The sequence below is a fragment of the Fundulus heteroclitus genome, chromosome 16, assembly GCF_011125445.2.
Source record: "Fundulus heteroclitus isolate FHET01 chromosome 16, MU-UCD_Fhet_4.1, whole genome shotgun sequence".
Classification (NCBI taxonomy): domain Eukaryota; kingdom Metazoa; phylum Chordata; class Actinopteri; order Cyprinodontiformes; family Fundulidae; genus Fundulus; species Fundulus heteroclitus.
Genome location: NC_046376.1, coordinates 16,837,267 through 16,860,520, shown reverse-complemented (window position 1 = coordinate 16,860,520; position 23,254 = coordinate 16,837,267). Strand labels below are relative to the sequence as shown.

The 23,254-nt window shown below is 39.5% G+C and overlaps 2 protein-coding genes across 5 annotated transcripts in view; one reads left to right on the top strand and one right to left on the bottom strand.

The window, feature by feature from the left end:
* Positions 1–13,694, top strand: part of pbx4 (pre-B-cell leukemia transcription factor 4) — a 38,132-nt gene extending 24,438 nt beyond the window's left edge. For 2 of the 4 annotated variants that reach the window (XM_036147911.1, XM_036147912.1), the window contains 7 exons: positions 1,074–1,318; positions 3,704–3,894; positions 4,062–4,197; positions 5,246–5,402; positions 8,438–8,508; positions 9,749–9,835; positions 10,595–13,694. In XM_036147911.1, coding sequence (XP_036003804.1) covers positions 1,074–1,318; positions 3,704–3,894; positions 4,062–4,197; positions 5,246–5,402; positions 8,438–8,508; positions 9,749–9,835; positions 10,595–10,684 — 977 coding nt within the window. In that variant the 3' untranslated portion in view covers positions 10,685–13,694. The remainder of the gene's footprint in view (positions 1–1,073; positions 1,319–3,703; positions 3,895–4,061; positions 4,198–5,245; positions 5,403–8,437; positions 8,509–9,748; positions 9,836–10,594) is intronic. The other 2 variants (XM_012871005.3, XM_012871006.3) reach the window with 1 other exon arrangement.
* Positions 13,187–18,426, bottom strand: lpar2a (lysophosphatidic acid receptor 2a). Its single transcript, XM_012871007.3, has 4 exons — positions 18,268–18,426; positions 15,484–16,232; positions 14,471–14,736; positions 13,187–14,086 (listed from the first exon to the last, which is right to left on the bottom strand). The coding sequence occupies exons 2-4, from the start codon at positions 16,211–16,213 to the stop codon at positions 13,994–13,996; spliced, it is 1,089 nt and encodes a 362-aa protein (XP_012726461.2). The 5' UTR covers positions 16,214–16,232; positions 18,268–18,426; the 3' UTR covers positions 13,187–13,993.
* Positions 18,427–23,254: the final 4,828 nt, after the last annotated feature.

Below are 23,254 nucleotides of genomic sequence, written 5' to 3'. Positions count from 1 at the left end.
AGTTGTTTAAGCAGCTCCCGCTCTTACTTTCTGAAGTTGAATGATTGAAAAGCAATAAGGGCAAGGGGGAATTTAGTTAAGTGTTAAAAGCTGCAGGGCCCTGAGAAAAGATTATTGTCTGAAGTTAAAACTTCAGCAGCAGAGTGGTGTCTGTGAGGGTGAGTGTGTATGTGTCTGTAAACGTATGTGTGAAAGAGAGAGAGATGAGAGCAAGGCTGTAGGCTGACAGAGGTCCTGGTATAATACAGTGGTGGAGAGCAGCGACTGATAACTATACTTATGGCCACTGGGGCTCATAGTGACAGCACATGCACTTCTATTACTGGCCTCATGCCTCATGCCCTTATCTCTGGCAGCCTGCCACAGAGAGACCACACTGCCCTCTCCTGTTGATTTAGAGGAACGCCACGCTTAAAAAACAAACAAGGCTACTACTCTTAGCATACGCCTAAAGGGGATGCACATTACTGGGTTTTTATAGAGCAGCTCCTCTTGATTTATTTTTAATAATAAAGCTTAAACACATACAGTTTAATCAGTTCTTATTAATTAATTAATTAATTATTAATTAATTAGTTACGCAGCATCTGCTGCATGTCCACTAGGTTCTGCAACAGCTTTTTCCCTGCTGCCATCAGACTGCTCTAAACTGGACTCTGCATCATATTTGCATCCTTATTTGGCATTACCAACAATGCCGAACTTTTACTATCCATTTAAATAGTACACAATGCAACCTTTACTGTATTTTTGCACATATTATTTGCACTGCACCATACTTTTCCATACAAATGCCTTTTTGCACCATTATTTTTGCACATAGACTGAACATTCTTCTGCACACTGTTTTTCTCCTGCATTGTTACATCTGATCAATGCTGCACTTTATATTGTAATATTGTCTTATCCCACCTGCAATCCCATTACACTGTCGAAAGCTGTATGCAACATTTCTTTCTGTATGCACTCTGTACATACAAAATGACAATAAAGTTGTCTAAGTCTAATTCTGTGTTCTTTGGTGTAGTTGTTGTGCCAACTTTGACTTTTATACATCTTCCTTTTCTCTCTAGTTCTGAGTATACGAGGTGTGCAGGAAGAAGACCCCCCAGACCCCCAAATTATGCGGCTGGACAACATGTTGCTTGCAGAGGGTGTGTCGGGACCAGAGAAAGGCGGCGGATCGGCCGCAGCGGCGGCGGCTGCAGCCGCTGCCGGGGGCTCACCCACCGACAGCAGCATCGAACACTCGGACTACAGAGCCAAACTCGCCCAGATCCGTCAGATATATCATTCTGAGCTAGAGAAATATGAACAGGTTTGTTCTGAGCAGACCTAAATGTTTGAACTTGGATTGTTCGCTTGGTAGTTTTATTTGGCTGAACAAAATGCAAGAGTAGAAAAATGGATACAGCACTGGGAACAAAGCAATTACTGAGTACTTTTTCTCTGGCACATTGACAGATACTGCATTTGAGGAATCTAAACTTATTTATAGCACTAGAGAGGCTTTAATCAGTCAGTCAGAAATCAGAGTTGGCCAGTGTTCCTTTGTCTCTGATCGCTGATTAGCAACTCACATTAATAAGCAATGAAATAGTTTTTCCTGTAAATTAGTTCAGAATTAAGATCTAAGCTTACCTCCATTTTAAGTAAGTCAAACTTTATTTATATGGCACCTCAAGTGCTTTACAACAGAAGATAAAAACAGACAAAAATTAAACACAAGCAGATTTAAAAATATATGGTTTTAGCTGTCCTTTAAAAGAAACCACTGAGCCTGTTGATCTCAGAGTCGGAGGAAGGGAGTTCCAGAGTCTTGGAGCAAGAGGTGGAAAAGCTCTGTCTCCCTTAGTTTTAAATTTAGCATTGGGGACAATCAGCAGGTCTTGATCACTGGACCTCAGAGACCTGGTGGGGGTGTAGGGATGTAATAGCTCAGCAATGTACACTGGTGTCTGTCCATGCAGAGCTCTCCAAGTCAAATTTAAGATTTAGAAATGCACTCTATAATCGACCGGGAGCCAATGAAGCAATGAAGAAGTGGAGTAACATGACCAAATTATTTAATAATAGAAGATCTTGTTGCTGCAGCATTTTGAACAGACTATGGAGGTTTTGGTAAGACATGTGTAAAGTGTATTGCAATAGTCCAGACGTGACGAAAAAAAAAGCAGGACTTAAAATTTCCATCTTAGGATCAGAGACAATAGGGCTAAGAAGTAGACGCAGCCAAGAAGGTTGACCTATCAGACAAGATGACAACCATTTTAAAGTAGTAGAGACTTGTTAAAATCAATAATCAGATGAAGGTTAGGGACTGAGTTACTGTTTAAACTCGAGTCTTGTGGAGAGTTTAAGGCTTAAAGCAGCAGATTGTATTTTTGTGGTGAAAATGTTACTAGAGGCTAGGGATGGGCAATATCACTTATAAAATCTTTGATATTATTATACCATATTCGAATAATCAATTACCCCCCCCTCTCCACCCCGTCCTTTTCATTTCACAAACATAAATTAAAGAAATTACTTAAAAAGCTTGCTTTCCTGTCAAGCATTTTGTCTGGGAGTTGTCCAGAAGTCAAAGTGCAACTAAATAAAAGCTGTGAAACAGGCTTGTAAAACAAGATGGCGGCCTCGCCAATGTAAACAATGAAAATATGTGTTTGCTGCATGAGGTATTACACAATGAGCTAAGAACAGGCTTCACTTCACTGGTGTAGCTTCAAACTAATTTAAAAAAAGGTAAATGAATAAATTAAAGCGTCTTGTCTTACTGTAAAAAAAAGTTTCCTCTTTACAATATTTTGACAATATATTTTCCTAAACATACATTCAGCATTGTATGCTATTCTCTTCATGGAAGCCCAGTGACATAAAATAAAATCCGGATTTTCAAAAAAAAATTAAATGTTAAATTCTGAAATTAGTCAATAATTTATGTATTCAGAAAAAGGAGGTTAAGAAAATAAATCTCTGTGGCCTGTAAAAACTGACAAATCCCTGCTGTTCGGTCCAAAGGGCAGAGGTTTGTCAGAGTTTTGGTCCTGCCCTCACCCCCATCTGTCCCTCAAGTTCCAGTTGCCTTATCTATTGGTTGTCCCACCTGCCAATCTTTCTGGTGCGCTCATGTAACGGCAGTGTGTGTGCATGTTCTTTGTAAGTTTCCACTCGCTTGTTGCGCATGTGCACTTCTAGTGTCTCTATATCCGGTTAGCTTAGCGGTTAGCTTCAGTGTTAGCCGTCCATTGTAGCACCGCCGTTCACACCATATACTTTGAAGATGGCTGAGAGTCGCAAGAAGCAAACCGCGTTCATGTTTATGAGAAGTAGAGGAAGGCCTCAGTAGAAAGAAATAAAACCAGAGTGAATTTGGGAGATTTTTAAGACGCGGTCCCCTGAGGAGCAGGAGAGCAGGTTAGTCAGTCTTGCACATGCACAGTTATTCAAAAAGGGACTTGGGAAAACCTCCGGAGAAATCGCAGACTCTACCTTTTAATCGATGAAATCAATTTATCGCCCAGCCCTACTAGAAGCTCACAAACCAATCGTCCTTAAAAGATCCCTTCTAATTAAATAAAGTTATCTGATCAGTTGCTATCCTGCTGAGACCTCACCAACTCTGTTCAACAACACGTGTACTTCATCTCATCTTTTAACAGTAGCACTTAACTCCTTTCTGTCTTTTTTTTTTCTTTCCCAGGCCTGCAGTGAGTTCACCAACCATGTAATGAACCTGCTGAGGGAGCAGTCCCGCACACGGCCCATCTCTCCCAAGGAGATTGAACGCATGGTGGCCATAATCCACCGTAAATTTAGCTCCATACAGATGCAGCTCAAACAAAGCACCTGTGAGGCGGTGATGATTTTGCGCTCACGCTTCCTTGATGCCAGGTGTGTGTGTGTGTTGGTTGTGTTATTACTATGCTGGTGTGCAAGAAGAATACGCTTCTTTTTCCTGAGCCGTAGGGATTCGAGTATTTTATCAAACACATAATGCAAATACCCAACATGTTTTCCATAATCTCTTTTGTGTGTGTGTGTGTGTGTGTGTGTGTCAGACGTAAGCGGCGCAACTTCAACAAGCAAGCTACAGAAGTACTGAACGAGTATTTCTACTCGCACTTGTCTAACCCCTACCCTAGTGAGGAAGCAAAGGAGGAACTTGCCAAAAAGTGTGGGATCACTGTGTCTCAGGTAAATGGCTTACATAGCTACTGTGAGATTATTTACTGTCCAGACAACAATCATGTCAGCATTGGTTAAATTCCCCAATTAGTGTAGACTGGTGCAAATTTTGCCCAACTGCAAATCGCAGCAAAAAAATTAAATACCATATTTTTCAGGCCATAAGGTGCTCCGGATTATAAGGCGCACGGTGAAATAACGTGTCTGTGTGTCTTTGACCACATATAAAGTGCACCGGATTATAAGGTGCACCAAATATTCTTCCCATGCGTGTAATATCACTCCGCCCCTTCACGTACACAGCTCTCTCCTGAGAGGGAGAGCTATCCGTCTCTGTCGGGAGGACAGTGTAGTTGGTCTACACTGCCTTGTTTCTAACATAAGGCCAAAATAAAATGTAACTTTTATATTGAATTAACTAACTAGGTTTATTCTTAGTAGCGCGTACTCTGGGCGCAGGCTACCAAAAGGCCCCCACATACTTGGCCGTATTGTGTGCATACTGTGAGCTTGGCGGACTCCGCGCTGACTCTCCCGCGGACGTTTTGCCCTTCATAGTCAACTATACTGTTGCCTACATTTCTTGTGGCAAATTTCTACAATTCCCACACTTTCTGCAAGTGGGAAGAAGCGGTGGAACGGATGGTAAAATGCTATATGAGCACCTAGTTACGCCCAAGTGTGTGGGGACCTTTACATTAATGCACTTCTAGTTTTGACATTATAATCAGGCAGTCTTGTAGACAGTTCAGGGGTCTGATCAAGTAGTGACGGAGTGTACAGTAATGCTCCGAATATACATTGAGTGGAGCAGCTTTGTTGCTTACCAAAGTCGTACTTACACATCTTAATAGATTTTTGAGCACATAAAATCGGTCCGTAAGCACAACAGTAATCGTGTATAAGGCGCACCATCAATGTTTGAGAAAATTTTATTTTAAGGCCGCCTTGTTGTCTGAAAAATATGGTAGCTGAGCTTCCTCAGCTTTAAGGGCATGCTGCAGCTAAATAAATGTTTATTCACTGCTTTATAATATGAAATCCATGTGTTCTTCAGGTCTCTAATTGGTTTGGCAACAAGAGAATACGCTATAAGAAGAACATCGGTAAGTTCCAGGAAGAAGCTAATCTGTATGCAGTTAAAACAGCGGTGGATGCTGCGAATGTGTCAGCGCAAGCCAGTCAGGCCAACTCTCCAGCAACACCCAACTCAGGTACCGACAGTCTTTCCTCATTTGATCTGCTTACAATTAGCCATTAAGAGCTTTGTCCAAATCTATTTGTTTTACAGACATTTTTTGGATTCTTAGATGTGGCCCTTAAGTCCTTGTGGGACATTTTATTCAACTTTTTCTCTTCAATGTCTTTTAGAACTCCATGTATCTTAAAACAGCCTTCTGCCCAACTTTTATTTTCTATCTACAAATAATAGTCCAAAAATAATGATCCAGTCCCTTGTTCAGTTGCTGCTGTTGTAAAATGTATATATTTTTACAGGGCTTTATGGCATGTACTGATTACATTTTTTTTCAGCTATCCACTTAAGCCACAATTATACAGATATCAATCAGATTTTGTTTTTGGTAAAAACAAAACGTGTTCTGTTTAACGTTTTTCTACACATCTAAACTTTTAATACAGTCAAGCATGCAGTTTATCATTTGCATTGTGAGCCTCGGTTGTCATAAAAACATTTCCTTGCAGTTTTAAATTAATTAAATGTAGTAAAATATAAATGCAGCTCATGCAGCAACTCTGAGCATGACTGTTTTGGAGGCGACCTTCAACCAAGATGTGGTAAGATGTACTAACCTTATCTGATCAGTACATGAAATAGCTGCATACGAAACTAGACTTTCCTATACGAAATCAGGCATTGACATACGCAGAGATATAATGTCTCTTCTTTTATCACTGGCATCAAATCAAACTAAACTTCTCCTGTTGTATGTAAACTAGGCTCAACAAAATTATTTGTAGTTGCTAAGTGCAGGAATAATCTAATATAATATTAAGGATGTTTATAGCACCTTTTCACGTTCATAAAAATTTGATTCTTCTAACTACTTAGGATATTTTCCTTTAAAACTGTGTCACTTGGGTCAAATGTTTTCTGTATACTTCTGAAAGCCTCAAACAGTCAGAACTTAGTGATGGCCGCTCCAAAACATTGTATTTGAAAAGATTCACATCGATCCTTCAATGAGCTAGCGAGGACAACCAATACTTGACTAATATTTGCTTTAAATTTCCATTATCCAATGTTTTGTTTAGTTTAAATTTTCCTACATTTTATTCCAATGATTTTTTTTTTTACCTGCTTTTATTCTGTTTTTATATTCCAATGTTTTAATCATCAAAAGCACTTTGCATTGTCCTTGTACTGAAATGTGCTATACAAGTAAATCTCCCTTTCCCAGACGGTTGCATACTATCCGGCAGAACGTAAATGTAGCATGTGCATGTCCAATGTCAAGGCAACTTGAGTACTTAGCCTACCGAGCTTGTCATTATTCTGGTGGACTTGGATATGTAGATACAAATGTTCAAAACAGAATTGTATTGGTAAGGGAATCAGTCTTTTTTATAATATTGCTCTATAAAGAACAATCAAGTCTCACTTATTATTGCGAACATCACAGCGACATCAAATGCAGCGACGCCACAGTTTGTAACTAATCTATCTGTATGATTTTAGTCATTGTTCATTTGGGAGACCCTTTTTGTGGCTAGTATGTACTTTGCTGGCCTGTGTCTTAAGATGTTGCTCTGCAACCATTAAACCATTGTATGCCGAGCTTATTGGGTATATGACCAGTACAGCAAACTAGCTTTAGCTACCATTAGCCAAACCTCACACGTCGAGTAGCTTGTACCCTTCGGTTCGATACCGATCTATGGCTTCTCGTTCTCTCCTCTGCTTTTCCAGAGTGTTTTGTCTCTCTGGCCTTTTCTGGCTCTCTTCTTGTACTTTAAATCAGACAAAAAGTCGTAGACCGCTCAGCAGGTTTTCCATGTCCTCAATTGGGGCATTGTTTTTGACGTTTATAAATCATGGCATTTTACTTTCCGCACTCTTGTTTTGATGACCACAACCACATTGAGTTGGTAGTCAACTCTACTGACAAAACAAACCGTGTCGAGATGAGCAATATTTCCACATAAGGTTTCCTTCCTCCTAATGACATCTGTTTTGTGAATTTCACAAGAACCTCCTGCAGAACACTCCATCACCCACCCACTCACTCCTTTACTCTAAAGGTATTTTGTGTTCATGATCATTGAAGACAAAACACTTTCAGATTTACTTTAAATCCACAGGATGTGGTCTGTAATTTGGAGGTACAGGTTTTTTTTTTACCGTCAGCCTCTCTCAACTCTCTAAAGTTGCGTCAACCAGCACATACTGGTAAAATGTGATACACATACGTAGTACCTAAACACTTTCACCTCCTGAACATAAAACTTTCATGAACCGTATGATGATGGGGGATTGCTCTTGCTTTTTACACATGCATACAATTGTTTGAACAGATGATCGTGACACCTTCATGAATCTGCAAATCCGGTTAATATTTAGCTAAAATTTCCAGAGGTAAATAATTCTGCCTTTTATTTATGAGTCATTTCAAATGTTGTAACTGAACCTATCAGAAGCTTACAACATTTTCCCGGATTGTTAACGGGCAAAGTTATCTTGGTGTATGCAAACTTCCGGATTTTGCATACAGAAACTCATTATTCTGGCATTTAGCAAACAGAAGCAGTCTTAGTATTCCCAACTGACCAGGCTAAGCCGGGTTTGGCAGGATCCGACCAACTTCTTGGTCTAGGGGGTCTCGTCCAGATGAAGCAGAAGCAAAACCTACATTTGAGACCAGCTACCAGAGTGAATGAGTCTGAAGCTGTCCCTCGTGACGGCTGCATCTGCACACCTCTAGCCACATAACCAGCTACACACCGGTGTGTTTGTGCACACTGGTGCCGCACCACTCAGCGGCGTGTGGCATAGGTATCGCGATGCCTATGATGGCCCCTCAGGCTTCACGCGGTCTAATCTTTATGCTCAAACCCTTCTGTGCGGATATAGTACTCTGCTGCGTGTGGTTTGCAGCCTAAAATAGGAACCTTTTGGTTAGATTTAAAATGTTGGTGAAATAGTGAGTGGGTCAACCCAGGACATGCATAGAAACACACATTTGCATACTTTCTTAAGCGTCACTAGGGTCAAACAGCTTTTCTCATGCAGGTGATACCTACCTTGGTCAACGTTCCCTCAATGGTGAGGGTCTCAACTTTACCCCCTCTCTACAGCTGCAGGTATGGAAAGAGGACATCTGCTGAGTTGATAGTCGACCCCCCCATGGTGTAAACTATCTACAAAGCATCCCTGTATATTTTCCCATAGCTTAACTCCTTTTGGCCTCTTGTCAGATCCCGCCCTGACCCTGTTTCCACCAGTTCCTGCCCCACACAGAGCAAACTGACCATTCTTTCTTTTGAGAGCATTGGGATACTGGAAGTTTCGGATAGAAACTTTTTTTTTTTTTTTTTTTTTAGTCTTCCTTATCGTTTAACTTTGTCAAAATCCATCCAAGGACATCTCAAAGTTTTTATTCTAGGTTAGTCAACTTGAAGTATAAGGCTGAAAGAAACCCACATATCAGGGATGGAGTTGAAACCAATTATCTCTTTGATTAATGGTCAGTTTCTTTGCCTTAAGGTTGCCCTGTTCTTCCAACGGTATCACAACGTTGTATCTGCGCCAGTCCTTGTTTTCCCCTGTATATCCAGATGTTTCGTACTACCCCCTTGTCCATGTAGTTGGAGATTACATTTGTTGTGTAGTACGTGGTTATGTTTGCTGTTTGTTAAAAATCCACAGATTTCTGCTGTAATGCTTTTATACCGGTTAGCAAAACAAGGTGACATGTGGGCTTACCTTAAGCTGGGCAGAACCCCAGCATCAAGGCACTTCTTCAGTCCCTTTTGAGGTCATTGTTCCACATTAAACACACAACCTCAAATGCTCCTTTTCTGGATAATTTTGTTGTTCTTATCATGCAAGTTGATCCAATGCGATTAAAGGCTTTCAGAGAATGTAGCTGGGATTGTGGAACCAAAATTCGACTGGGCAGCATTTTCCTGACAAATGGAGAATAAGCTGTGAGCCACGACCTGACAAAGGCTTTCCTTACGCCTTCTCGTTTTATTACAAGAAATTATCTTCAGCGTGTTACCTACACTGGTTTCTGCAGATTAACAAACCCATCTATTTGGTTTGCACACTCATACCATCCTTGGCTTATACCGCATCAACGACTTTCCTTTTAGTGGGTAAATTTAAACCACCCTGTTCCATTTTGGCACCTTTCAACATAAGTAAGATTGAAAGTATGATGTAAAAAAGGCTTGAGTAATGTAGACTACTTCTCCTGCATTCTGTAGAGATTTGTGGATAACGTCTGCACTTTGTTGACCAGTTGATATGGAAAAATAAATATTTTGCCAGGCATTAAAAAATGTATCTTTGAATGTTGTTTTTTTTTTTTTTTGATAGGTGGATACCCTGCACCATGCTACACACCTGACGGGCGGCTATGAGGAGTTGACAAGTAGTGGCCTCTTTACCGCTCATCGCCTGGATGTAAGTAAACGAACGTCTCTGTAGTGTAATTCCTCCTATAGCTGCTGTTATGCATTTTCCTGCTCTTTCAGAAAAAAAAAACAAAGCATAAAGAAAATGATTGGTCTTTTTTATTCTTAAAAAGTAATTAAAACAATTCAGTTAGATATCTTCAGTAATTTTCCTCAATATATCTTCAAGCTAATGCTGGATCAATAGCTGCTTTTGTGCTCAACGAAAGGCATATTTTTTTTATTATTTACTGTATCCTGATTTATTATATTTACTCATTACATTTAAGTTTTAATGTAGTTTTAAATCGTTTCTTTTCCAGAAATGTAACTGTTTTTGTTGACGGTGTAGAAATTGTTATATCCATTAGCAATTAGCTTGCAATTATCCACTTGTTGGTTTTAACTGTAAAATCGTGTTTGCAAATGTGGGCCATATTTTAAAACATATAATTTGTTAAATTTGTCCATTGCGTTTTCCTGCTACATTTTTGTAGCTATGGCTGAAGAGTCACATGATGCTGTGATAAAGCCACAAACCCCCCTGCTCTCTGATTGGTTACTTTTCATAATTGATTTAGGTCCTAAATTAGAATTATACTGACCTTGTAAGAGTTTTAAATAAAACTTGCTGACGTTTGCTGAAACTCTGCAGAAATAGGCCAGTTGCATGTTGTGGTGCGACCACGTTTTTCTCAACACGGACATTGGTCGCGTATTTTAACCAACTAGATGCTAAAATGACGGTTCCCTCCTTGTCTGGTTGCAGGCTAACAGCTGGCAGGACACCACCAACCCGCCCTCGGTTACCTCCCCTCCTGGTCCACCTGGCAGCGTCCACTCCGACACTTCCAACTGATCTGGTGGCTTTTCCTGCCTTCTTTTCATTCCCACTGTGGTCTGTTGTTAAAATCATCTTGCGTTCCTATTTCCTCCCCCCTCTCTCTCTCTCTCTCTCTCTCATTAATCTCCTGTGAACAGGCCACATGAAGTTGTACACACATTTCATTCACACTCGCTGTTCTGGACCACAGGACCGCTGTACAGTAGTTGGGAGGAACTTCTCCTTTCACTTTCATTCCACTTCTCCGGTCTTTAAAAGTTTAAAAGGAGAATGGAGCTCAGAGACATCCAAGAAAACATCCTTATTGTCAAGGACTTTGGGGAAAAAAAGAAAGAGAAAAAAAAACCACATCCAGCTGTGTAGATGATCATGATGTCTGTACATTATGTGTATATGCACGTTAACTTTACACAGTACTCCCTCGGCTTGTCCATGTGCTGTTTGACCTTTCCACTCAACTCTTTGCTTTGGGGAAACTGTGTCTAATTGCCCGTATCTGCTGAAGCCTTGGCATTTGACAGCCAAACTGTGGTTACGGACCACCAGGGAGCTCTGCTCACCTCGCTTGTACCAAAGTGCTGCCCCAGTGTTCCTCTGAGATTACCCTCTGCCTACTCAACACAAGACACTGTTGCCTCAGTGTATCCTTCGGTTTGGGGTTTACGGTGAGCAACTTGACGTTCGCACAAAGGTGCACGCAACCATCCCCAAAACGTGCAGCTCGCAACTTATCAGCTGTTTTTCCCATTACGAGCTGACATTAAAGACGTGTCAAGGACAAATGTTAGCATCCTTGTTATGGGTTTCTACCTTTTCTAGGAAGGTGGCGAAGGGGATCACTGCTCTAAACCAGGCAGGACAGGAGAGCGTACGGCTGGTGCGAAGAGAATAGGCGGGAAAGAGGAGAATATCTTTGGTGGAGCATATGTAACCAATAGCTCTTTCCATTGCTAATCAATAGGGGGGTGTCGGTAGATGGCTTGTAGACTTTACTTCTTTCTTTCTGTCCACTAGTTTGATTGTAGTCTATTATCTAATGCTGTTTCACCAAGAATGCACCAGCCACCACCAAAAATTAGCTCAATACGACATCTTTATGACAAAAGAAGGGTGGAAGGACCGTGAGGCATCGATGTATTTCTGGAACAAATGTGACATGAACTTAGAAATGTGACTGTCTTCCATGCATGTAGGACTTCTAGGTGTTATACTGTTTTTCATTTAAGTTTTTAGCTTAATTTGTATTAACAAGAAGAAGAATAAAAAAAAAATAAAAAAAGGTAAAACTATTACAGTCAGACCAAAACCAAAAAAAAGTGCATCACATGTTGATGTGTCTGTGTGGACGTGTAAAAGGTTTCCGGGATGTCTCGGCCAAACCGGCTGGTGCTCCTCTGAACCTTGCAAACATTGCGGAGACCGGGTGCTTCCACCAGCTGATGACACGCGAGGTGGGATTAAACTTCGATATTTTTTGTTTTGTTATTTTTTTTTTCCTCATCTTGAAATGTTTTAAGCTCGTGAGCCTGAGGCAACATGTTAACAACCTATTGTTGTACCAAAACCAAATATACAAAGTTCAGCAATGTAATAATGCTACTTTTTATTTTAAACATTGGTGCGCAGTCGCCTTTTACATTTGAGGAGAGGAGGGAATTCTGTTTGTATCTGCGTCTGTTTATGGTGTTGTCATGCCTCAAGTTTTCTTTTTTCTGTCTTTTTTTTTTTTTTTTTGAATGGGGCTTCATGAATGATGGGTGGAGTGAACGCTGTCATCACACCTGTAATTTGATTGTGAGCATGAAAGAAATGCTCTGCCCTTTCTATATCCTTTAATACCGTTTGGTAAAAGAAACTTTTTTTTTTTTGTTTTGTTCCATGGCCAATTGGGTAAGGGCTTCTCTCTCTCCTCTGTTACCAAAAAAAAGAGGCAGCACTGGGTGTAGTAAAACTCTTTGTTTGTAGGACAAACCTGCAACATTTTGGCAATTTCCATTCTTTAAACTGTTTTATACATTAAAGATTTTGTGAATAACAAAGCATTTTGATAGTAAGGGAAAGCCTTATTAAGATGTGACATCTAAGAGCTTGTTGAAACATGTTTAAAACGAAAAGCCGGCCACATTTCATTTCCTGTTTTGTTTGCTCGCAGCAGCTTGTTACGGCTGCGTCTCGAGTAAAGGCGTCGCCACACCAAATTATCACGCCGCCCTCCCCCCCTTTTTTTCTACTTGTTGTAATGGATGTCACTGTACAGTTTGTGTAACGTTTCAGTACATTTTCTTTTCTTTTTTCCTTTTTATAAACTTTGGTTGAGATATCTACCGTTTCACAGGATTCACAATAACTCTGTATCGGCTTTGAATATTATTTAGATCTTTTGTTACATAACCAAGTTGCAGTGTAGGATGAACAAATGTAATGTGGTGCTGTGGAACTAATTGTTATTTTTGTGGATTTTTCTATTTGGACTTTACGTTTTGATTTATGTCCTCCACTTACTGTTTCATCCCCGTTTTTTTTATTTCCAATCTGATTGCTCTGTAAAACGTTTGCTGAAATTACAAGCACCGTTTTGCATCCCCTCGTTTGTTGCCTCAGCGACTATTGGCAGATACATCGATGCCTAAAAACTTGATGTCAATATATACACTTTGTGAGCTCATGCATTTTGCAGCAGAGTTGTAACTCAATAATAAAATCTTATTGTAAACTAACATTTTTAAATATTTGAATCATGCAACTGGGTTAGTTCCACAGCACCAAATGTCTTTGTAAACCTTCATTTGTTTGTTTTTATTAGTATATTTGTATCTCCCTCTTGCCCTTGTATTTACCCCTCTCTCTACCTCTGTCTTTCCATTTCTCTTGTATATAACCCCACTGTTTTCAGACTTGTGAGTCTGTATGAACTCCTTTTATACCTCAACTTTAGAATTGATCTAGAAAGAGTAAAACAAAACGGAGGAATATGACAAAAATTGTAGTGTTCTTATTAGAAAATTAATAAAACAATTTAGTGTGATTTTTTTTTTTCTTCTCTCTTCAGTATTTCATTTTAGGAGTGTTTCATTTTATAAGTTGTCACAAATGCTCTTGTGATAGTCTAATGTAATAAAAGGAGAGATTGCACCATCTGTTGATTAGGGTGGATTTGTTAGCCGCACAAAGACCAAAGAAACGACCTGAGAGAGCAATGCTTGTCTCCAATGCTAACGGTTGTACAATTTTTTTTTTCTTTTTAATTCGTATGAACATTTTCAAATTCAACATGAAATTTACCAAAATATACACTTATAACAAAAAGGTTTTTTTTTCTCTCCATCATACAGCAGGTACTGTCCACTTGCCATCTTTACTGTTTGTATCCTGAGACTCCCACAAGGTCTTATCTTCTGAGTTGTAGCCAAGGGTTTGCTGTTGACAAAGAAAAAAAAAAAAAAAGGGTTATTTAAAATCAATTTCAAGGTCAGACAAATGTTGCACAATCTCTTACAAGTTGAGAGGGGAGATAATTACTTTAAATGGTTTGGAAAATCTACCTTCAAACTGCGTTTACAAGAAAAGTGGCCTCAGTTAAAACTAAAACAGCCGACAAGTAAAAACTTGTTTATTTAGAAATCGGCTGTAAGTAAGAAGTGACGCCTGAATGCCCCGCTGAACGCATGACGGTATGGCCGAGAGTAAAAACAAACTAAAGAGCAGCTCTCAGAGTGAAACTTGTAACCCGGGGTGCTTTGAAAGTGTTTACTGGGGGCATTTCGCTTCTCTTCGGAATCAAAACATTTTTAAGAGTTTAACCTCTTTTGTCGGCGAGTCCATTTCTATCGGCAAAGGCTCCCTCTGCTGACCGACGCCTTTTCGACACAAACAGCAGAGGATCGACTTGAACGTTCGCCGCATCTCGGCGTCCCGCAAGGTGTAGATGATTGGATTGACCAGAGAGTTGCACTCCGCTATGGCCAAACAGTACTTCTCATAGCGGTTAGCGGGGCTCTTGTCCTTTTCAAGCACGCCGTCCATGAGGAGAATGATGAGGCCGGGTGTCCAGCAGATCACAAAGGCACCTGCGGAGACATGGATTGTTTATGGAAACGAAACTTGAGTAAACACCACATGCAATTTATTTATTTTTCCTTCCACCACTGATCTAGCATGACAGACTATATGGTTGTTTTACGGTTATGCGGGGTCACATTTCTCCTTGGTTGCCCAGTACCAGGCGTTCAGAACAACGTTACAGACAGAAAATGACTCACCGGGGTAAACAGAAATTATCTGGAAAAAAATCCTAAGAACGTTCTAGCCTTAAACCCCAGGCAGAGCTAAGACAATGGCCGATGGAGAAAAGATTAAAAACTGGTTTGGTGAGAATTGCAAGGCATGTCGTTATCGTAACAAGTCTTTAACAAGTTAAGGATCACAAACTACGTTCATACCGTTCAAAACATTTGTTCGCTCAAACCGCTGAAGTAACAGGTCAATGTCAAACACGTCTAAATAAGTACACTGCAAAAGGAGAACTAAAATTGAGTTACATTTTTTTAAAATGAATGTATTTGCCCTTGATTTGAGCAGGTAAATAAGACAATTTGCCAATGGAATGGGTATTTTTACCCCTAAAATAAGATAATTAGATATACTGCACTTAAAATAAGATGGAGATGAATTGTTCCTATTTTAAGTGCTAAAATCTTATTCCATTGGCAAATAGTCTTATTTACCTGTTCAAATCAAGGGCAAATACATTCATTTCAAGAACATTTTACTTGTTTTTGGTTCTATTTTTGCAGTGTAGGCCTACTTGTTCTTACCCAGGACCATGGAGATAGTTTTCATCAGGTTGATGATGGTCTGATTGTGTGCCTCTGAGGTGTGCGAAGACGTGTGCCGACTCTGGCGTTTCACATAAAAGAATATGCGAGCGTAAATGAGCAGCATGATAAAAAAGCTGAGCAGGTTGAGAACTGCCCAGAAGATCAAGAAGCGGCGGCTGTAGAGGGGGGCGACACTGGAGCAGTCCTCCAGATCACATTCACAGTTCCAAAACTGCGAAGGCACCAGTCCCATGATAATCCCTGCCACCCAGATGGAGATGATGAGCAGCACCACACGCCTCTTTGTCATGTTGCTGTGCAGCTGCATGGTGGTGATGGTCTGGTGGCGCTCCACGGCCACAGCCAGGAGGTTGGCCACGGAGGCAGTGAGGCTGACGTCAATCAAAGCCCCGCGGATGTACCACAGCTTCATAGTGAGGTCCTTAGTCCGGGGGCCTGTGTTCAGCATCAGGTTGGCGTAGGACAGACCTGCAAACAGGTCTGCTGCTGCCATGTTGCCCAGCAGGTAGTAGATGGGGAAGTGGAAGCGGCGGTTTGTGAAAATGGCTACCATCACCATCAGGTTGGCGAGCACCACCAGCAAAGCTACTGTCAAGCCTAGTCCGATGACCACGGCGTCCCGTAGATTCCATTCATCTCTGATCTTCTTACCCACATGTTGGTAGAAGAAGACGACGGTTTCATTGTGGTAGCAGCTAGTCGACATATTGCTCTCAGTGCCGTAGCTGCAAAAGGGGGGGGAAAAAAGCAGAAAATGCTGAAGGGAGAACAATATATATTCTCAACAGAATATTATAAATTTACATATCAGGACTTTTCTTTACCAGTTTCTAAGATTTAAATCTAACTTCGGGTGTACAGGAGGTTTCACATTTACAAAATTTCAGGAAACAAAAAGCTACAATAGAGAAGTGGTGAGTGTTAAAAAAAAAAGTACTTCCTTGCTACTTTTACAGGATTTGAGAAAGAAAGAAGCAGCTATGTGCTACGTAGAAAATGCAAATCAGTTAACTATTACCCAAAGTGACCACCACTATAACAGGATTTCTGCCAGCTACTGTGAACGCCAAGTTGAACGGACAGCAGCACATACCTTACTAAATTATTGTTGCCACCCAATAATCTGTGGAGGAGTTAAAACCACTTCCAAAACAATTTCACATCCAAACAAAAATCTGCAGTGAGATTATTCACAGGTGGAAACTAAAAGGGTGCTGATATTTTCCGCATACAACCCGGCACAATTTACCCCCAAGTTCTGCTGTGGAAACCTACAAAGTCAGCGATTCCACATGACTCTGTTGGCATGTTAAATGCAATTAGAAGAACGGGACTAGTATGGCATGTTTGAAAGGAGTGGCTTTTTAAACCCATGACAAGTTGCAAAGTTGCATTTTAACAAACCGCACGACTTCTGAAGCAACGTCTTTTGCAAAGGCTCACATTTGGCAACCACCACACAAACTGTGAAGCATGTTGGTGGAGGAACATTGATTTGGGTCAGTATTGCAGAACATCAATGAGTTGAAGTAAAGTAGTGAAGTGTGATGGGACCACATTTCTACACTAAATGTGGCTTTACAAAGGAGTTGTATTACAGGCTGTGCTTAACTTTCAAACTTTTCAGTTTGAATTGTTTAAAAAGTGTCAATTTGTTTAACATCTAAGATTACATTTTATACAATCTGGTTAAGTCTAGCCTTCCACGATAGCTCTAAATAACTTCGAAGAACCAATAAAAGATTTGAAATATAGATGGAACAAGTGCCGTTTCTAGCTGCTTTTACATGGAATAACTGTATTGGATACCACAATAGAATGACTCTAAAAGCACCAGTAATTTGGTTTTACATCTATGTTTCTTGTCAATGCATTGGAAACTGTGCTTATTTTAGGCAAGGCAAATTTATTTATATAGCACAATTCAGTACAGAGACAATGCAAAGTGCTTTACATGATTAAAAAATAGGAAAATAAAACAGAATAAAAGCAAGTAGGAATAAAATGTAGAAACAAAAAAAGAACATTAAAAACAGTTTAACTAGAACAGTCAAAGGCAATCCTAAACAAATGTGTTTTTAATCTTAATTTAGAAGAACTCAGGCTTTCCGCACTTTTACAGTTTTCTGGAAGTTTGTTCCAGATAAGAGGAGCATAGGAACTAAATGCTGCTTCTCTGTGTTTAGTTTGTGTTCTAGGTATGCAGGTATTTTACTTTTGTTTATTTATTACATTTTCCACAAATAACATAAATTAAGTAAGACTGTCCAAACTGTTTATGAAAGTGTTGTGTGTTCATTATTTCAAAACCTTAAAAAAATTTTTTTATTTTTTTATTAAGAGTCTAATCTAATTCAATTAGATCTTTGAAACGTTTATTTCAGTTCAACAGGTCTTTCTTGAAAACGAGATTATGGATTATTAATTAGAATAACCGCATAAATAAAGTAATTTCAGTATCTCAGTTCACAATGAGTTGGTGAGTATGAATCATCTCCATTGCAAGCCTCATGCTGTGGTTAGTGCTACAAGACTGAATAGATGAGCAGAGCTCAAATGTGAAATCTGAATTGGTCAAAAGGTGTCTGGTTTCCCAATAATCATCCGTTTCTGTCATATTACAACAGTCACAAATGCGTTAAAAACATATGCATGTATTTTTCCCCAAAAAAGCTGTGTGAAATGGTTTCACTTCTGGTGAAGAGTGCTAGTGCTACTGACACTTTCTCTATAGTAAGTTCCCAAATAACACAAACCTACCTCTTAAGTTAAAGTCTCCTCCATCCGGATATTTCCTTTATGTGACGAGCTGACATCAAAACAAGGAGAAAGTTATAGTTTTAGAGTTGGCCGTACACGTTTCGGAACCACGTTCACCTTGACGCCTAGCTGAATCACGATCACTTGAATCAGCTGAGGCTGAACTACAGGTAAGCAACGCTGCCTTCAAGTACCACGCGGAAAAATCGGACAAACAAAATATCCTGCTTCACAAAATTGGCGTTAAAAACAAAGTTCACACATTTATAAAATAAACATATATGAAACGTAAAAAATAATACATACAATTCCTGTCTTTAATAGCAAAAAATAAAAAATAAAAAAATTTCTGCGTTTGATTATTTAGACGTATTTTAATGCTGTAGTTTCAAACTGTGACCACGAGAGGGCAGTAAACATTCTCGAATCTGAGGAGTCTTAATGTAGTAGTCTATCCGTAAATATGATTTAGTAATTATGATTGTAGTCACTGCTGGTGTCTTATAGTAGGCTATGACATGGCGTGAGCAATTAGGCTAACCACTTTTTGTTAGAAGATGGACATTTACATGTGTTTAAAAAATTGTCCAAAAGTAGGCACATGTATCGCGCCTTCTGATTTTAGCCAGGTTTCTATAGTTTATTGCACGTGGTTTAAAACTCAGATAAACACTCAAGGAAGAGACTTCGAGAGTCTCAAGCAAGAAACCAGGGGTAACTACAGATAAGCGGCTAGGTCAAGCGATCAACCCTTGCGATTTATTTAAAACCTGCTTTCCGACCGGAAATATTCACATGTGGCGTATGGTTGAGGCAGTACATTGGTATGGCCACAAGAGGGCAGCAGTGGGTGACATTAAGTCAGACATGTCAGTACAAACTTTTTTTTTTTCTTTGTTTCGGAGGGGGGGGGTCTTTCAGAATAAAAAGAACCATTTTATATTCCAATTTGCTCAACTTTTTGTTTTAAAAAGAAAATTTATTTACTTCATAAAATATTTAAAATTGCAATAAATTTCCCGGTAGTTATTTTATTTTATTTTTTTGTAAAGGGACATCAAGTTATAAGAAATAAAAATAAATAAATGAAGGAATACAAAAAGTTATAAAGGGGCTTATATCTAAAAATGGAAACAATGGTACTGGACGAGACATGAACGGATAGTTGAGAAAAAGTAAACAAATATTTAAAGGGCTAAGAATATTATCCCATGCCAAAAAGCGCTGTCTAATTACTGCGTTTTTTTACATGTTTTTATTTCATTTTACTCCTTGAAAAGCACTTCGGTCAGTGGTTATTGTAAAGGGCTAAAGTACAAATAAATGTATTATTATTAACGCCGGCTTGATTATATCAAAATGACGTAGTACCCCATATTGACCGCAAGAGGGCAGTTATTCGCTTCTAGTCGAAGTTGCACTGAAAACCGTATCTGAGCACACACAGGGAACTGTATAATTAAATGGTTTGTTACAAACAAAACAAATAAACGTTGTTGCTGTGTTGTGTACTTATAAGTTTGAATATATATTGATGTTTACATTAATGTGGATTTATTTTATGACAGCCGAGCAGTTAAAATCAAAAGAGCTAATTCATAATTTAGCTTGCTCACGCACATCGGCCCTAGTTCACGACACGAACAGTATTTGATGTCAGTGATAATTTCAGTCAGATATGGTTTTCAAGTCAATGTTCAAACTGATTTCGGTTTTTTTTTCTTGTTTTATTTTTGAACTACTAAACGGAAGTACTAAACTGTTATTAACGGAGACTTCTCTCTTCCCATCTTGTAATTACCCAGAGTGACCACAAGAGGGCCGTCTTTTGGATGAAACTGCTAATTTGCAGTTAAATATTGCTGTTAAATACATTTCGCTGCTATTACAGCCGTAAGTCTTTTTATGGTATGTTTTTGTACATGTGTAGACTGAAATCTTTGGCCATGCTTTGGAAGAAAGCTCAAACGTGTTACAACGGATGGATGGAGAAGTAACTTCCAAGTCTTGCCACACATTCCCAATTTGATTGAGGTCTGGGCATCGTCTCAGGCATTCTAACGTGCCTTTGCTCCGATCTGAACTTTTCCCTAGTATCTGTATGTTTAGTTTTTTCTGCTGAGAGGTGAAACGTCACCCTGTTCTTGACTGGTTTTCATCCAGGATTGCCCTGTATTCCAATATCAAAAGGCGCTGTCTAATTACCATGTGTTTTACATGTTTTTATTTTTATTTTACTCCCTGAAAAGCACTTCGGTCAGTGGTTACTGTAAAGGGCTACAGTACAAATAAATGGATTATTATTAAAGCAGGCTTGGTCATATCAAAATGACGTAGTACCCCATATTGACCGCAAGAGGGCAGTTATTCGCTTCTACTCGAAGTTGCACTGAAAACCATATCTGAGCACATAGGAAACTGTATAATTAGATGGTTTGTTACACATTTTTAGGGAAATTAACGTTGTTGCTGTGTTATGTGCTTATAAGTTTGAATATACATTGATGTTTACATTAATGAGGATTTATTTTATGACAACCGAGCAGTTAAAATCAAAAGAGTTGATCACCCATTCATAATTTTAGGTTGCAACACCAACTACACCAACACCGCTACATCGGCTCTAGTTCACAGTTGTTTGGATCATGTCAGTGATAATTTCAGTCAGATATAGTTTTCAAATCAATGTTCAAACTGATTCCGGATTTCTTTTTTACTTTTGAACTACTAAACGGAAGTGCTAAACTGTTATCAACGGAGACTTCTCTCTTCCCATCTTGTAATTACCCGGAGTGACCACAAGAGGGCCGTCTTTTGGATGAAACTGCTAATTTGCAGTTAAATATTGCTGTTAAATACATTTCGCTGCTATTACAGCCGTAAGTATTTTTATGGTATGTTTTTGTACATCTATAGACTGAAATCTGTGGCCATGCTTTAGAAGAAAGCTCAAATGTGTTAAAACGGATGGATGGAGAAGTAACTTCAAAGTCTTGCCACACATTCCCAATTTGATTGAGGTCTGGGCATCGTCTCAGGCATTCTAACGTGCCTTTGCTCCGATCTGAACTTTTCCCTAGTATCTGCATGTTTAGTTTTTCCTGCTGAATGGTGAAACGTCACCCTGTTCTTGACTGGTTTTCACCCAGGATTTCCCTGTATTTCAATACCAAAAGGCGCTGTCTAATTACTACTTGTTTTACATGTTTTTATTTTATTTTACTCCCTGAAAAGCACTTTGGTCAGCGGTACTGTAAAAATGACGTAGTACCCCATATTGACCGCAAGAGGGCAGTTATTCGCTTCTACTCGAAGTTGCACTGAAAACCTTATCTGAGCACATAGGAAACTGTATAATTAGATGGTTTGTTACACATTTTTAGGGAAATTAACGTTGTTGCTGTGTTATGTGCTTATAAGTTTGAATATATATTGATGTTTACATTAATGAGGATTTATTTTATGACAACCGAGCAGTTAAAATCAAATGAGTTGATCACCCATTCATAATTTTAGCTTGTAACACCAACTACACCAACACCGCTACATCGGCCCTATTTCTCGACACGAACAGTTGTTTGATCATGTCAGTGATAATTTCAGTCAGATATGGTTTTCAAATCAATGTTCAAACTGATTCCGGATTTTTTTTTTAATTTTACTTTTGAACTACTAAACCGAAGTGCTTAAGCTGTTATGAACGGAGACTTCTCTTTTCCCATCTTGTAATTACCCGGAGTGACCACAAGAGGGCCGTCTTTTGGATGAAAAGCGAGTAAAACATTGTGGATCCAGAACTTAATGGGTTTTGCTAATTTGCAGTTAAATGTTGCTGTTAAATACATTTCGCTGCTATTACAGCCGCAAGTCTTTTTATGGTATGTTTTTGTACATCTGTAGAATGAAATCTTTGGCCTTGCTTTGGAAGAAAGCTCAAACGTGTTAAAACGGATGGATAGAGAAGTAACTTCCAAGTCTTGCCGCACATTCCCAATTTGATTGAGGTCTGGGCATCGTCTCGGCCATTCTAACGTGCCTTTGCTCCGATCTGAACTTTTCCCTAGTATCTGCATGTTTAGTTTTTCCTGCTGAATGGTGAAACTCCCACCCCATTCTTGAGTGTGTTTCAGTCTAACTGGTTTTCATCCAGGATAGCCTGTATTCAGCTCCACCAATCTCATCAACTCGGACCAACATCCACGCTTAAGAAAAGCACGGCCACAGCCTGATCCTGCAACCACCGTTTTTCACAGTGAGGATAGTGTGTTCACCATCCTTAGTGATATCCAGGGTTCGTTTTGCACCACACACTGCATCTTGCATGTAGGCCATTAAGTTGAACTTCTGACTCATTTGACCAGAGCAGCATCTTCCTCATGTTTGCAGTCGTGCTTGAATTTTCTGAGCGCACAACTAATAGCTGTCATGTGAACAGGTTATCCCACTGGAGCTGAGGATGTCTGCAGCTTCTCCAGAATAACCATAGGCATCTTTGTTGCTCCTTGTCTTCTTACCTGGCCTGTTTGGGTGAATGACAATGTCTTGGTAGGTTTGCTGTGGTGTCACACCTCTTTTTCATTATGACATATTAAACGGTGTTCTGTGAGATGTTCAAAGCTTTGGGTTCTGTTTCTTCAGCCAGTGCTGCTTTAATCTTCACAAGCCGTCCCAGAACAGCTGTATTTATACTGAGATGGACTTATTTACCACTTAGCTTTATAAGGAGATTATTTAGGGGCATGTCTAATGATCACCATCTCCATGTATATCCTTTATTGCAAATTGTGTTATACTTCCTGTGTAGTCTACTTACATTTAATGCACAAATCCCTTTCTATACCTAAATCAGTCAAGTGAACATTTTGTTCACCTGTACATATATTTATTTTTTACCGCTACTATAGCTGCGAGCAGCATCAACATTTCTACAGCTGCAGATCAACATCTATGCAGTGAATGGGTTTCGAAGCAACAGAAACAAGACAGG

Excerpts from the sequence above, each read along its gene's own strand:
- lpar2a (XM_012871007.3), bottom strand. The coding sequence starts at position 16,213 with ATGTCGACTAGCTGCTACCACAATGAAACCGTCGTCTTCTTCTACCAA. Across the intron at positions 14,737-15,483 it reads AACTATCTCCATGGTCCTGG|GTGCCTTTGTGATCTGCTGG; the intron begins GTAAGAACAAGT and ends ATGTCTCCGCAG. Across the intron at positions 14,087-14,470 it reads TGGACTCGCCGACAAAAGAG|CAAACCCTTGGCTACAACTC; the intron begins GTTAAACTCTTA and ends CTTTGTCAACAG.